The 17,199-nt window shown below is 36.5% G+C and overlaps 1 protein-coding gene across 10 annotated transcripts in view; it reads right to left on the bottom strand.

Annotated features, from left to right (window-relative positions):
- FAT1 (FAT atypical cadherin 1) overlaps positions 1-17,199 on the bottom strand; it is a 115,073-nt gene that overhangs the window by 53,456 nt on the left and 44,418 nt on the right. For 9 of the 10 annotated variants that reach the window (XR_012628685.1, XM_074866337.1, XM_074866341.1 and 6 more), the window contains exon 4: positions 1,810-1,871. Coding sequence is in view for 9 of the 10 variants with exons in the window: in XM_074866337.1 (XP_074722438.1) it covers positions 1,810-1,871 (62 nt within the window). In the remaining variant the exon portion in view is untranslated. Of the gene's footprint in view, positions 1-1,809; positions 1,872-12,745; positions 13,118-17,199 lie in introns of those variants that run through there. The other variant, XM_074866344.1, reaches the window with a different exon arrangement.

Here is a 17,199-nt window from a genome sequence, read left to right as displayed (position 1 = left end):
GAATAATTATAAATTATACCATCAGGCAATAACCAATATTCCAAACTAAAGAGCAATCAGCTTAATCTTCTACCTTTATAGAGAATGCTGAAATCAGGAGAATTTATGTACCATTGTGTGATACTGTGACCTTAAAAAAAACCCCTGAGTTCTGTACATGATGTCTTGTTATAACTTAAGGTTAAACTAACAGGCATGATTGCTAGCAGACAACTGCCCATAACATTATACTGCTAGTGGGATCTCTGGCATAAGTTTTGGCCCAGAACAAGCAGCACACTCCCACACATTGCCTAGCTGCAGCCTGAGAATTCACACATCTCAGGCACCATTCTCAACAGGCAACTTGGACATGGCCACCCCCTTCCAAGGATAAGGTATAAGCAGTCAAAGACATACTGTGCCAGGTGGCTTCAGGGTCAAAGAACGATCCACAGTTCATTTGATTTACTGTACAGATCTACTACAAAAGCCAGCACAATATGACTAGGAGTAAAAGTCATGAGATACCAATTTTACAACCAATATACATAGCAGTGGTCAAGAAATAACTGACATGAAGTGCTTTGGGAAATTGACACAAGCAGATTTTAAGGATGTAATTTAAAAAGAGAATAATATAATGACTTTATAATTTACAGGAATAACATGTCTAGTACTAAATCAGATTTGCCACTTAAAGAACTTTGCTACTACTACTATTAGAAACACGCTGCAGAGGAAATTCCACCCTTCTGCTACTCAGGTGCAAAGAGGTCTTTCCAAAGATGATACAGAAATGAAAATAATGATAAAATTTGGTCCAACAGCTGCATTGATCCAGCTTGTAATGCACCAAAGGGATAGAAAAGGGCCAGGAAGACTGCATGTACACTGGAGTTCTGCAAAAGGATAGTCTGTGCTATCAAGGAATACATTCACCTCCACATCTATGCAGTCCTTGTATTCCTATAGAAAACCTTTCTACAGATTTCACAAGTTTTGAGTAAGTCCAGGCTTACTTCTCTAGCTCTAATGTTAGTTTTGCCAACTCACATTGCAGTCTTTTATCTATCATTCAGGAGGAAAGGCACAATAAAGGTTCCAGATAAATCTTAGTATGTAAGTATCACTGTGAATATTGTCTTCATTGCAGGTGATGTACAATGCTGTCATACTGCATAACAACATTGTGAAACTCTGACTCACATTCGTCTACATGTTTTTCTTTCATGTTGTTTGACAGAGAATGAGAATAGCTATTACATAAATTCCAGGCAATCAATTAAATGTAGCTAAATAAAAGAATTAAGCACAAATTTAATGGTTTTAGACTCTCACTATACAATGCATATTTTGCAAATCATCTAGTTATGTGATTGGTAAGTATGTTATGCAGAAAAAAGGTCTACTCACAATCTGTTTGCATTCTCAATGCTAAAAAAAGATTCTGGACGACTTTTTCAGCAAAAATCAGGCTGAAATAGCTATTCCAATAATTACAGAGGAAGATAAAAAGAAGAACCACACTTTTTCTTTTAACAACTGTGCCTTTGTACTGAAAGAAAACCTTAGTTTACAGATATAAAACCAAAAAATTGTCTTGTATCTGTATCTTAACTCTTTTCTTACAAAAAAGTCTCAACACACTGTTTTTATAAGATAAGCGGTTTTCTGCGTTGCAATGTAATGAACATAGAAAGCAAATTACTTCTGAAATCCAGTTCTGTAAATTCTAAATATAGTAATCAAGTATGGTAAACTTAACTTTCTGTGAAAGAGCAATGAACTTATAGTCACTGTTTTCAGAGAACTAAAGAAATTATTTACCTCCAGTATGTGCTCCCCCTGCTGCTCTCGATCTAGTTTTCTAGATGTGGTTGTAATTAGACCTGTAAACATAAAAGAATAATTAATCAGATCCTTCAAGAAAATAATCTGAATGAAGTTTAGGTTAAACCAGTAGTAACTGATAAACATAATCTCAATTTCTTCTTAGGGGGTTTCTTCTATTTTTGCAGAATTTATGCTTTCATTAAGGGAAGGGGTGAAGGATTTCCAAACCTTAAGGGCCACAAAAATATTCTTTGCAATCTGAAAGCTAAGCTGTTGTAGCCCTTACCGACAGACACAGTGCAATTTTCTAACACATCTGTGCATGTCATGCTTCTGACAGGAGTAATGTAAGTAATTCTCTCTCATGAAGTCTTGTTTTCAGAGGGTATTCATCATATGTCTTATTCAAAGGGTGCTTACACACATTATTTGAATAATTACTATTCTCTTTGGGAGAAACATTTATTTGTATTTTTAATGATAACAACAGAAAAAGGATGACCTGAAGAGATGCATTAATGGTAGAAACCAGAGCAATCTGTGTGTGTTAGCTTGATTTGGCAACGGCAAGGAGTCAAACAGCTACTGTTGGCAATAGCAGAGAATGAGTCCAAGTTTTTGATGCATGATGTTAGATTTTATTGTAAGAGTTTGATACATCTTTTAATGCAAGATTAGAAAGACACGGTGAGTTTTACTTTAAATGAAGAAAGTCAAAGAGTAAGAGGTGACAAAAAGACAGTGAAAGGATCTTATTTGAATTAATTCTCCCTAACAGTAGGTTCAAAATTTTAACTATTTAGTTTCACGAAAAGCAAACTCAGTCAACTCTCTATTATAGTTGAATGGCTTGCTATGGTGTGGGTTAACTGTGCCATGTATGTAGACACAAAAGATAACTCAGTTTCTTTGCTACACATAAGCCAATAACCTGTTTGCAGGTACAAGCTGGCCCCACAAATACCATCACTTTGTCACATGGAATTGAGCCTGTGTTAGTAAATCCTGCTAGACCCAACTTGGCTTTTCATAGAGCAAACACCAAGATTCAAATTTGCCCAAATTAAACCACTATTGGCCAAAGCATCCCATATTCTCTGCAGCAGGAATCCAGCATATGCTAGATACAGAAGACGCTGCAATGCCATGAGACCTTTCCCCAACTATCCCAGCTTTTTACAATGACAGGAAAACACTGCCACCCTTGATCCTTAATTGTCATACTGAAAAACAGGGAAGCAATTACCATATTAAGGACAAAATAAAGATCAAAACACAGGCCGCATACTTCTTATTCCTTTTTCTAACTATAGTGCAAGCTTTTTATTAATAAGAGCCTTCATAAGCAAAATTAAAATCCATTTATAAAGTTTTCAAGGTTGATCTGCTACAATAAAAAAGCCTTCAATTTTGTCTCACAGCTGACAAAAAACAGAGCATGTAAGTAAGAAAACCAACAAAGATTTCAATTTTACTTAAAAGAGAAAGGCCAATAGAAATTGAATTGTATACCACCAGTGCATAGCTACTCAATGCTCCTGTCAAAATACAGTTGTACTCTATGTATACCAACAAAATAGACAGCCTATACTAAATAATATGAACAAAACCTATATAAGGCAAAATTACACCTGTCAAATGTTCAAACAACTATTCTTCAGAAAACAAAGAGTGCGAATAATGGCTGTTTCAACTATGGTCACATCTGCTGTTGTGTTTCCACCAATCTGGCTTACCATTGTATCAAATCCATTATATACCTACTATTCTAGTCATAAAGATCTATCACCATCTTCTACTTTATCTTTTTATGTTTTTACAGCACACAGAAGATATGTATGCTATTGCAGGGCTACGTCTTTTGGTATTACGAAGTAATTTCCCTTAATTACAAAAAGAACATGGGAATGACAATTAGAAAAAAAGGAAAAAATGTTGCATTAATACTGTGAATTTAGGAAGGGGGGTGGGGGGGAAGATGGGAAAAAAAAGATGTCACAACTCTGTATTAACTTCCTTGAGGTAGTACCTTCCCATAGAGATTACAGAGCTGTGAACAATGACAACTGAAAATATTTATTGTCACATACTCTAAACAAAGCTTTCTCCTAATTTCCTGGCTGAGGCTGGCCAAGCCACACCTTTTCTTTTCACAGGCTCTATGGGGAACAGCATAGAACTGTTAATTGGAAGTGAACAAATGGCAGAGCCGATGATTCCCTCGAGCAAAGGGACTTGCAGGTGACTTCATGAAACACAAGCTCTCCTAAATAACTCTTTCTATTGAGTACCTCTGGAGAAAGCCAGCACAAGCCCTCCCTTGAAGCATTAATCCCCTGAGACTCACCACAGTTGCAAGGGAAAAGGGTAAATTTCAGCATAGTAACTGAAGGAGTCAGCTGTTGAATAGATTGGTTGAGAATGGAGAGTATCTCAAAAAGCACAGGAAGAATAAAGTAATTCCAGAAGAAATTGCATTTCTCTGAGTATTCAATATTCAGTCTACACCCTTTGACAATATTAGATTCCATCTCTCACAGCAGCAGCAAGTAGAGAATTTCTAACACATGAGAGCAGAAAGATGGCACCTTTCAACAGTTTCCTATCCACTTTTTCCCTCATCGAGAGCCATTAAGACTGGAGCCATCACTAAATGCCAACTAATACTTTGGGGGAAAAAAGCACAAATGCTTTTGCTGCAAGCACTCCAGACAGAATTCTACATGTACAACTGTTCTACATACTACAGTTTGTTAAAGAAAGTCTAATTCCAGATATAACTTCTGTTAATTAAGCTGGTCAATACAACTCAAATGGGTAAGTACAAAAATATCCAGTAAGAACAAAATATATATGCTTTGATCTGTTAAAACTTCCAGTCTTTTCAACCAAGCATGCCACACTTCTGTTTAAACACTTCAGACCAATAACAGAAGGGTTTAGTCTTCACCATATATATCCTGTATATTCAGCAGAAACGAATGCCAACAAAGGAAATGTAACACTTCTGGATTTAGAATCACATACACATGCATGACATTCTTTTTATTTAACTCTTTACTGCTAGCCACTTTCCTAAGTGAAAATTTAGCTTCAGTGAAGTGTTTCAGTACAGTTTAAGACTGAAAAAAAGTTGATTATGGCAATCACTAAGTTTTTCTTTTTTTTTTTTTTTCCCAAAGTTTTTCTATATTATAAAATGCTTAATGCTCCAGCAACAGATTTCATCTGTTGTTGTTCGAGAGCTCTTTTGAATTAAGGCCGTGATAATAAGGTTGAGTGTTCCTATACAGTGTGGCTTTTGGGAATGCCCATGAAGAGGGTTGGGGGGAATCTTTGGACCTAATATAAGTTAGCTCCCTGCAACAAAAGCCCCCACTCTGCTCCTTCTACTGAAAAATTTTCAAACTTTTTAGATTGAGCTTCCTCTCTTTTCTGTAACAGTATGGAGATCTCCTTGCTGTGCTCCTCCCTCTACACAAATAAATGAATAACCACACCTTTGCATGCACCACTTTCCCACAGAAGTGCAAAGTAAAATATGATTTCAATTATCTCTGAAGATGTCTGTAACATAATCAGTTTTGAAATCCTTATTATGAGGTGGGGAGAACCTGTTCGCTGCTGAATGAGAGAAATGACAGCATGTGTGAGAAACATCACTGTGACAAAGCATTCATTTTTGAAGCAAAAATTACTCACAGAGCATCGTTTTGCAGTCATATTTTCCTGTTTTCCTTCTGCCTCCTCTTATCACACCCCCACCCTCACATACACAAACCCAACAGGAACAGTGAGCTTCAGTAATTCACAACACTGACTATTATTCCACCTGGAAATCAATGCACACTGGCAAGATGGGTCAAGCATCCTCAGGAAAACATGAGTTTGTAACAAACATTTCTAAGATAATGATGAGCAAATGGTATTTCTAGTGAATTGGTGTAATTCTTCTATTCAGTAATGTTTCAAATCTCACCTTATCAGAAACATTTTCATAACAGCAGCATAATAATTTAGAGAGACTTTGGATAAACCACAGCTGTGCTGCCTCACTAGCTAGAGAGGTACTACAATGAACTGAAACTAAATGTAAACATCCATAACAAAAACAAAACAAAAAACCCAGGTAACAAATACAATTGTATTCTCCCTTCCTTCCTCCTTTGAGTTTACATTCTGGGGATATCTGCTGTCTATCTGAGGTCTACTGAAAAATCAAAACAGTTACAACTGTATTCAAATGAAATTTACTTCATATTTCTATTTTGAACAGTATTAAACAGACAAAAATGCAAGTACAGCATTCAATTATAGAAATATAAATAAACCTGATAGATTTGGAACAGAAAATAGCACAAGGAAGCTTCCATTAGCAGGTATTTATTTTATCCCATATAAGCTTTCATCTCAGCACCCAGTTACATCACGTTACCTCTGTATCTGAAAAATAGCACTTCAACAACAACTGTCATTGAATGCTGAAATAGCAATCTCTTTAAAAATACATAGAACATTAGGTGGGCACTGCGTTAAGAATGTTAATATTAATTCCATGCTATCTTTATAGCATGGATGATCTCAATGATGAACGAAATAGCATCAGAAAAAGTGGTCTTTCCAAGGGGGGAGGGAAGGCTCAGAATTTCTGTCTTGCTGTGTATACATCATGAATTCCCTACTACAGGCATACCTACAAACACATGCATATGTGCTTTCGCAACAGAGTTTCCAACTGCACATTCAGCTTGAGATGATGAAAGTTCTGGAACTGGATGGGAGCTTGGCTGTCAGCCAGGACTAACCCACCACGATCCAGAAGAATAAAGCAGATGCCAAGTCTACTAAGCTGCCTCCAATGAGTTTGAACAGACAGGCTTGATTTGAATGTAGTATAAACACTACTTGAATTGTAGTGTATGAAATGAAATACAGTTTCTCTGATCTTTGAATGCATTGACACTGAAGGTTTAAGGAAATATATAAAGCAGCTACAACTTTTTATTACCAACTTCACATGATACAAGACACTGGAATTAAATATAAGTCGCAGTCAATGGCTCGAAATCCAAGTGGAGGAGGGTGACCAGTGGTGTTCCTCGGGGGCTGGTGCTGGGACCGGTGCTGTTTAACATCTTTGTTGGTGACATGGACAGTGGGATTGAGTGCAAACTTGCTGAGGGTGCTGATGACACCAAGCTGTGTGGTGCAGTCAACATGCTGGAGGGAAGGGATGTCATCCAGAGGGACCTGGACAGGCTTGAGAGGTGGGCCTGTGAGAACCTCACAAAGTCTAACAGGGCCAAATGCAAGGTCCTGCACATGAGTCGAGGCAATCCCAAGCACAAAAAGAGACTGGGCGATGAGAGCAGCCCTGCAGAGAAGGACTTGGGGGTATTAGTGGATGAAAAGCTGGACATGAGCCAGCAATGTACGCTTGCAGCCCAGAAAGCCAACTGTATCCTGGGCTGCATCAAGAGAAGTGCGGCCAGCAGGCCAAGGGAGGGGATTCTCCCCCTCTACTCCACTCTCGTGAGACCCCACCTGGAGTACTGTGTTCAGCTCTGGGACCCCCAACATAAGAAGGACATGGACCTGCTGAAGCAAGTCCAGAAGAGGGCCACAAAGATGATCAGGGGGCTGGAGCACCTCCCTTATGAGGACAGGCTGAGAGAGTTGGGGTTGTTCAGCCCAGAGAAGAGAAGGCTCTGGGGAGACCTTAGAGCGGCCTTCCAGTACTTAAAGGGGGCCTACAGGAAAGACAGGGAGGGACTCTTATCAGACAGTATAGTGATAGGACAAGGAGTACCTGTTTTAAACTGCAAGTGGGTAGATTTAGATTAGATATAAAGAAGAAATTCTTTACTGTGAAGGTGGTGAGGCACTGGCACCGGTTGCCCAGAGAAGCTGTGGCTGCCCCCTCCCTGGAAGTGTTCAAGGCCAGGTTGGACAGGGCTTTGAGCAACCTGGACTAGTGGAAGGTGTCCCTGCCCATGGCAGGGGGGTTCAAACTATATCATCTCTAAGATCCTTTCCAACCCAATCCATTCTACATTTCTATGATGATTCTATGAGGTCACATTTTGTTGATGAGATTTTTGTCTTCCATGTTGAACACAAACCATGAGCAGTCAGTAGAAATGGTTTCTCTGGACTGCATTAGCGCAACTCAATCAGTTTAAAGCTTTAGATCTTTATAATGTATTATGATTTAAGCACTTGCTCCCCCACTTTGACCTCAAAAATGACAAATTACTAATGAATGCTAAAAACAATTATCTTGGTATTTTCTTTACAAAGTCTTAATATATAAATCAGTATAAGAGTTGAAGGAAGTATGGATTTTAAATTCACATGTGGCTGTAATGATAATCTAGTTTGACTACTGCATAATACAGCCCTAAAGCACTGGGCAAATTACAGCACACATTCTGTAAGTTGAAGACCAATTATGTCTCTTCAAGTGATAAAGATGCTGTTGCACCTCAAGGCAGGATTTCCTACTAATCACCCTCATTTACGAAATAGTGTATTATATCCCATTCAAAACAGCTCTTCCTTCTAGACAGAGGAATGTATCTTCCTTTTGTCTGACAGACTAAGTAGTCCACTGGAATCAGCAGTCTTCTCCTCATGAAAGTACTTAGTGTGCTCAGGTCATGTCTTAGACATCTCTGATAATACAGTGACCGTCAAGTCTCACTATCAGGAAGATCTCTTATGTCATCGTTTTAAACTGCTTCCAATATCTCAACACTTTCTGAAATACAGACAAGATGACTGATAAACACAATAATTTTCAGTCTTCTTTCTTTCAACTGATTTCAAGTTAACTATGATCTACACCTAACTTTACAATCAGTGATCATCAGAAAAGGCCCACATTTCCTGTCTAAAGATGTTCAGATAAACTTTTTGGCAAGACTGTTGTCAAATCTTGTTTTCTATGTAAGCCAAGACAAGACTTCACAAACAAAGTAAACAAAGAGATTACTAAAAACAGGTCAATGAAAAGTAATAGCAGAGGGATTTAAGAACAGATTTCAGCTTTGCAGCTGACAAAATATAAACTCCATGTCTTACCAGTCATGTATAGATGATGATTGTAAGCTAGACAGTGTGCCATTTTAATATATCACCATGAAGGCAGGCTGCTGAGTTAAAAAATAAACAAGATCATAGTCCTAACCAGCTATCATACCAGAGAAAGCATATCATAAAGGAACTGAACACCTTTGGTTTACATAGTCCTAAAGATAGCTCCTTAGCAATTCAACTTGCTTTTCATTGCTAAACTTTCTTGTCCCAAGCACCTTAATAGCTCTTAATAAAACCAGCAACAGAATTGGCACTAGTAATTTTCAAGTGCTGAAAATATGATTGTAAACATATAGTCCCAAAAGAAACTAGCATTATCATTTACAAGCCCATTAAATGGCTGCAAATGCTTCTTCTGCTCAAATAAAACATTCAAAAGCAATCATTTATGTTCTTACAATAAAGACTGTAAAAATGATATCACTTTCCAAGATAAATCGAGAGCCCAGGTTCTTCTTTCCACTCTCTTAGCTGAGTACTCTATCCATAACAGTTACGTTGTTGTGTGCTTGCTCTCTCTGGCCTCATGAATCTTACCTTTTTTTGCTATACAGTTGTTTAGGTTGAACAAAGATCACGTCTGCCTAGCACAGCTTACAGCCTGTGGCTTAGCAGACCTTTCTAAGCAGTTTAAATCCACTTTGGGGGCTAAAGGGAGTAGTTTTCCACTTCATGTATGAACTTTCTGATCAGGGTATTTTACAAAAAATGAGTTACATTACCCTATGAATAGGCTTAGAAAAATTAAAAGTGAGACCTACTGTAGTAGGAAATCAGTATTCCCTTTCTGTTAAGTATAGGCATGATTGCACTCAACTAAGTGCAGTCTTTCACAGCTTTGGAGCCTTTCCCCTTCAACTCCCACCTGCAGCAGTTCAGGCAAAAGCCAGCAGGACATTCCCACAGTGTACAGGCACCTAGGTAAACTCCAGACTGAAAGGTCTAAAATGCTTTATAGAACTACACATTCTGTTTGCTCTTCAGATCACTTTTTATTTAGGCACTTCCTTATTCCTGTTTCAGATGATGCTGAATATGCTGTTGAATTTCATCCACAAAAAACATTTCTGGCACGTTTATCCCAGCTGAATAAATGTCTTGCCCTTTGAATGGTACTCCACAAAAGTAAAGTAATAGTTGAGATCTCAGGCCTAGCCAAGTCAGGACTGCATCAAATAAGGGATAACTAGCCTAGTCCATAGAGGCGTGCTCGCGTCAGCACATTGGACATTTATTGAAGTACAGTAATATCAGTGGTTTTGTGTTTGTTACTTGTTGCCAAGACAGACTGTAAGCTTTGTATATAGGGTCAAAAAGTTAGTTAGTTAGTCCTATGGCTGTTACCACATTAATCAGTAACCAGGCAATTTAACTACTCAATCTGACTACTACAAAGTATAAGTGCAAGGTGCACATCTGAAGTTAAGAGTCACTTCCTTGAACTATTTTAACAGCATCCAGATACAAAGATGTGGAATTTGCTGATCAGAGTACTCATTAATCATTTTAGTGATTGCAAACAGGGAGCAAAGACAAGCAATCCACCAAAGATTATTAACGTATGGTATAAGGAGGAAAAAACACTTTACATAAACTAACTCTTCCAATTCAATAAGCATTGTAGTGCTTCAATTTCAACTAGATTTCAGATTAAGTATAAAATCCGTGTTTAGTGAATATATAATTATAGAAAACTGCTCAAACGTATCCTACAAAAGTAAACCATGTAGTTTTGCATACTCTAATTAGTCACTCACAGAGTACATTATTTTCAGTCTGGATTTACTGAGACAGTGGTATAACCGCTTCTGCAGTAATCCTTTTACTAGTTGAACTATTGGGGGAATAATGAAAAGAAATATATAATCACACACACCCAAACAGCTATACTAGAAAAATAAACCCAAGTCTAACATCCTGCATTCTAAGGGCTTGAAAGCATTTAGGATGTGTCCAGTTTCATTGTCAATCACATTCTTTTGGTAGTTTGTTTCTCTCATACATAAGATAAAAACCAGAACTGTAAGTCAAGATGAAGTCACACACAAAAAAATACTTAATAAAAAAATAGCTAAAATAATTTTGAATGGAAAGTAACAGAACAAACCCGAAGTATGATTATTGAAAGGAAACTAGTAAGTGATGATAAACTTCATGTAGAATGAACTTTGATCTTACTATCAAAAGAACACTATAAATTTCTGTTATCTCTTTGCTTACCTTGCAAAAATACTCTTGCCTTCAGCACCATCTGGTACACTAAAGCCACACCAATTCAAAGCTCAAATGCCTTCAGTAATTAACTCTTTAAGTAACCTGATCTTCACTCGCCTTTATTATCTCATTTTGAGACATACCATCTTTAATAATTAAGTACAGAATTATTGCCATAAAATCTCACATCATCTTGAAAGATCTTTTCAAACCAGACATAATCTTACTGCATTTATAGTGTTTGATCAAAGAAAGAAACCCTACACCCCTTTCCAAACTTGTGTGTGTTTGGGGTTTTTTTTCCCCCTGAACAAAGATAATATTGGCAATATAGTAGCCAGCACAGAGTTGTTAATATGTTTTTAAAAAATCATGATCAGTTGAGAGAACTATTTAAGACCAATTATTAAAAGACTGAAGTTAGTTTTGAGGTCACTTCCTCTGACACAGAAGTTTTACAACTTCACAATCTCCCATAAAACTGTTGCAACACACACATGGATTAAGGAAGATTGACAAATTCACAAAGAAAGAACATATATAGTCTTTGGAATTTACTCTGCTGGTAAAGCTATTTACGGTTGGTAAATATTGTCTCTGAAATGCAAGGTAGCTTAAGAAAATTTAATTTTTAACTTTTTGCATTGAGTTAACTGAAAGTATACATCAACAAGCAGATTTGTAGTTATAGTTAAATAGCAACAACCATAAAGTAAAAGTCTGTGTGTACTGCAACTACACCTTGCTACACAAACAACCCAAACTTTAAAACAGAGATTTAAAAAGTTATTAGTCAGTTAAGTATACATGATTTCAAAGAGAAATATCAGAGCAGGTTTCCATGTTGGCTAATGTCTTGATGTCACAATTGCTCTTATGCAATTCAACTTTTTACTAAGACTCTTCTTTAGTCCCAAAACTGTTTTGGTTGCAATTACAGTACATAACTAATAACAGCATTGGCTGAGAATGACTGTAAGTAACATGAGAAATTATTGAACTCATTTTGGCATTTTGTAAAAGCCTACAAACAGGAAAACATATTAGGGGGGAAGAGTAGAAAGTTTGATACTACTTGAATTTTTTTTTGGCAAAGTATGAGAACAGCTGTTTAAAAGTTTTTGATAAATTACAGTTATATGTTCTAAGTGAAATAAGAAATTACAATGTCTAATTAAAGTTTTTTAGTATTTAGCGTGTTATAATAAGGAAGTATCTTCTGGGCAAACAGTTTCCAAATAACTCTACAGGACACCAGAAAACTGAAGTACTAGCTTTTAAATTTCTCTCTTATTATAACAACCTTGGAAACAAAACATAAAGGGAGGGTTTTGATCCCAGTTATCTCAGCACATCTAAGACTCCATCTACACAAAGACAAATGAGACCACCCACTGGACCTAAATGTATACAGGTCGTAACATACCACCAGCACAAGACAGAAGTCTTTCACACTTAGATGTAGCTCATAATTCTATGACACCACCATACCAGTAATTGATGCCACCAAAAAAACCTCAAAACAGGGGAGTAAGCAGCCACACAAAATACAGCTTAATATTAAAAACGTTCATTTTAATCTAGATAAAATTATTAATTCATGAAAGACAAACTCATCTGAGAAAGTTACAAAGTTTTATTTAACCAACATTACATTTTAAAATATAAAAATGTGAAAAATAATACTTAACTAATTTATAGAGAATGGATATGAAACTAGCTAACTATTACGGACAAAATCCATTCCCTCCAAATTTTGAAGATACGGGTTACTGAAGGGGAAAATTCACCTTCCAAATGTTCATCACTGGGTTTTGTGTGTGTGTGTGTGTGTGTGTGTGTCTATATGGTTTGTCAGTGTTTGTTTTTTATTAATTCAAATAATGAGGATTTATTTCCTTGAGAAAGCTCATCAGTTGCAAGAGATGGTTGGTCTTGCTTTGTCAACTTCAGAACTGGCAATCCAATTTGAAAATACAGTCTTCTACATCTGAAAACGTAGACAAGTTCAAGAATGCATCTCCTTAAAAAGCCAACAAACAGCACTATATTTCTATTGTTGAAATACAGAAAGTTTTTGAAAGACTAGAAAAAGATAAATTAAAAATGTGATTTGGCAGAGGTTTTTTCAACATTCATCACAGCACTAAAATGGGATGTAAAAGTTTTCATCCTGGAGAAGAGCAGCTTGCCAGAAAAAACATCGTATGATATAACACTATGAATAAAAAATAATTTTTTTGTTTTTTAAAGAACTGTCTTATTCTAGTATTCTCTGTGTATGGATAAACAAGGTACAGATTAGCACTTTGAGACATTTCAGAGTTCTGGCAGCCTTAATCTTACAAATAACCATTTTGGAATTTTCTTCTGCTACTCATTTAAATCTTTCATATGAAAGGAAAGTTGAGGCAATAGTATAACTCTGTTCTATACAACTGTCCTTACTACCTTGTATCCTTTTATGTTAATAATAGATTATGGATGAAACATTTGTTTACAAAAGTACAGAGAAAGTTGTTCAAATGACACTAAGAATATCAGGATATTTCCAACACCGGTACAAGCTTTCTTTTGAGGTCCCCTAACTCCCTATACACCTAAACCCTAAAATAGTAGTTTCTAAGTAAGAATTTCGAGGTTTATACAATGTTGCCTTTTTTTTTTTTTGGTTCCTTTTGTTTTAATTGCATGTTATTTCCTACATTTACAAGACAGAATACTACTAGAACAAGTCTGGAATGCACAGCAGCCTTTTATCTACCAATTTAAAGGGAACTGCTTTTGTAACTGAACCATATGTAAAGAACTCCATGCAACACTCATGACAGAGATGATCACAATCTGCTGCCAAAGGTCTTGTCTCAGCTCTCAGAAAAGCTGAAGAAGAATTTTACAGCTGACTCCTAGTTAGCCTTTGACTGTGACTCCACCTTTCAGATAGAAAAAAATGTATTACTTCATGTAAAACTGTATTTTTCCTGGGATTGATCTTTTATTTTCATCACTCAAAAATCAAGCCCACTTAGATGTGAATCAGGGCACTAATTCTGAGCAATCTTCTCTTAACAGGAAAATAATCAATAATAATGTTATAGTGTTGTTATATACACAAACTCCATTAAGTTACACTACTCAGAGAGCCTATCAAGGAAAGACTGGTATCTTTGAAAGCCTGTGTAAAGGTGGTATTATGCAAGTGGCTCACAACAGTATCTGACCACCATCTCTTCCCTGGCTAGAACTGTAATTTTGCACATTATATATTCCAGCTCAAAAGAACATATGATGTAGAGGGAGTCTGTCTTCATCACCATTTCTGCATCAGAATATGGACAAAATTAAAGAAAATCTCACTTTCTTTTAAACTCCTGCCTTACAACATAGATCACGCAGAGTATGACCTCGAGTTTTTATGTAGTGGCAGGGACAGAAACAGGAGAAGGGACGGACTGCTGTGCTTCCCATTTATTTTCCCAGCTCCTACCATTTTTCTTTTTCCAAAGAGATGTAAGAGAATAAATAAAATAAATTTTAAAAAAGACCCCAACACCACAACCTAAAATTTAAAAGAAGTGATCTCTACATAAATGCTTGCAAATATTTTTTTAAATAGTTGCCGATATTATAGCAAATTTTTTATCTTTTCAAGTGCTAAATCCCTAAATGTAGAGTGAGTGGAAGTGAAGATGTTATTAGGCATTTCAGATATAAACTTGTTTTCCCGGTTCCAGAAAAGACCAGGTTGAAAACCACTAGTCTAATAGCACTTCAAGTGGTTTAAACAGTATTTATAAGGAAAGTAAAAGTAGCTTTTTGCAGAACTAAACTCTCTTTCCAAACGTATGTCCATACAAAGTTTTGTCTACTCATGTAACCCTCTCTGATTGCAGGGGTTTAACAAACATTTGGGCTAATTCTGATCATATTTTCACTAAAGGCAAAGAAAAAAATAATCTGTTCTAGAGACAGTGTAATCAAACACTTTATTTCTCTGCATGTGACAGGTAAACAGTTGGGCACATGGAGGCTGCTACATATGCTTGGAGCTGTGTGACATGAATGAAGAATAGTTGAGCCTGGCATTGTTTGCCAGCTACAGAAGTAACAAGAACAATTTCAGTGTTTGGGTCTTTATTTGACTTTAAATCACATTAGTGTGCAATGTAGTATAACTGGTTTTATTCAAGTTCTAAAATATTAGGTCAACTGGGATTAAAACCCACAAGTAGTTAAACAACAAAGATTTCTTTTGTTACAATGAAGCCAATACTACTGTGCGGTCACTGGCCCTTCATTTCCTCACTAAGTAATTCTCCAGTGTTATCGGAAACCCATGGAAGTTGTTTGCAGTTGTACCCATTTCCTATTTCACTGCAGTCAGTCTCCAAATCAGACACGCATACACACACAAAGACCCTACTTTAAAGGTTACAAACAGTGTAAAATGATAAAATCATGTGAAGCAGATGATTTGACCATGAGCTATTAGCATTTTATAACTTAAAGCTCTAATGATTACTAGAGACTAACAGACAGACAGTAAAAGCCGCAGACTCAGTGTTACCAAAATTTAAATCCTGCTGTTCGATAGAACAAACTTTTTATAATAAAATAGCATTGTATTTTGGGATTGCATATATAAAGATCTCTTTAAATCAGCACTTAATTTGAAGGTTGATGTTAACTTTGCAATGCATTTTTTGAGGTGTGGTATAATTTATGAAACAAAAACTGCCACAATCCTAAATTGCCACAGGATCAATTTAGCGTAACTGCTTTCAAAAACTTGAGATAGTAAAAAAGAGCACAGAAAAAAGGAAGTAAGAGCAAAAGTTACGTCACATAATATTAAATCCTAGACAAATGCTTTTCTTCAGATTTAGTCACTCAAACTAGGAAATTCCAGACTCAAGACTGACACATCATCTTAACTGGACTGTCTTGCATGTGTGCATTAAGATGCACAGACTCAGGCCTCATGGGGAGCACAGGATACAGTATGTTCTGAAATTGGTAATTACTCAATGCTTCTGCTGGAATTACGTATGTAAGAAAGGCCTTATCTAAACAGCCTAACTCTTACACCACAGGATTACTAATTTCCTCAAAGGAATGTCTGTGTCATTCTCATGATAATACCCAAGTGCTTCATAAATATGAATGAATGTATCTTCACAACACTCCCAGTTAAATTGGGCAATTATTCCTATTTTACACCTGCAAAACTGAAGTACAAGGAAATTAACACTCAAAATTAATTTTGTCATTCTCCTGTCCAGGTTATGAACCCAAGTCTAGTTTTTGGAAGTATGCATCATTTTCATATCAAGTTGCATTAAAGGCATAGAAAGCTATAGCTTTGCTATCAGCATTTCTGCAAATCTGACTCAAAACTGTTATATGGAGCAATGTCAAGTAACTCCCTGCCTCATTTGCTATTATTGTTTTAAATTTCTTAAGTAAGATATGGTTTCTGGAGAAAGTGTTCCTTGCTACCTAGCCCTAATTCTCTCCCCAAGCCAAATCTAGTCAGTACAATAAATGTAACAGAAGTCCTGGGGGAGTGGAAATAAGCATAGCAATTTGGCAAAAAGATCAAAAATTATTTCTTGCCTGAATAACACGCACAAGGTAATAAAAAAAGTACAATGGTCTTCCCTCCCCCTATATGGATACCTGGTTAGGAGTCCAGTTTCTTGCTCAGTAATACTAAGGAGAACTGGAACTCATTTCACTATGCAAATGCAGTTTTTGCCATTCTAATGTGCATACTGCTGCTTACAAGGTAGTATAAGCTTCTTTCAGGCATATTAACTCAGCAATCGTTGAGATATTAATTATACAAAGGCTGTATCACTGAATAGCAGCCATATGGTAAAATCGTGGCATGGCAAAACTATTCCATCCACATGGAAACTGATACAGAGCCTAGGGGAATTCAGTGAGCTCCTTTTGTTTACAGCCTAATGGCTCTAGTTCTGCTGCAATTAAGGATGTTCTCCTTAGCTCTTAAATTTCCACATTTTACATATGACTTGTTGAGCCATTACTGTTGATGAGTTAAAGGTG

The sequence above is a fragment of the Strix uralensis genome, chromosome 4 (genome assembly GCF_047716275.1).
Source record: "Strix uralensis isolate ZFMK-TIS-50842 chromosome 4, bStrUra1, whole genome shotgun sequence".
Lineage (NCBI taxonomy): Eukaryota > Metazoa > Chordata > Aves > Strigiformes > Strigidae > Strix > Strix uralensis.
This window is presented reverse-complemented; position numbering and strand designations above follow the sequence as displayed.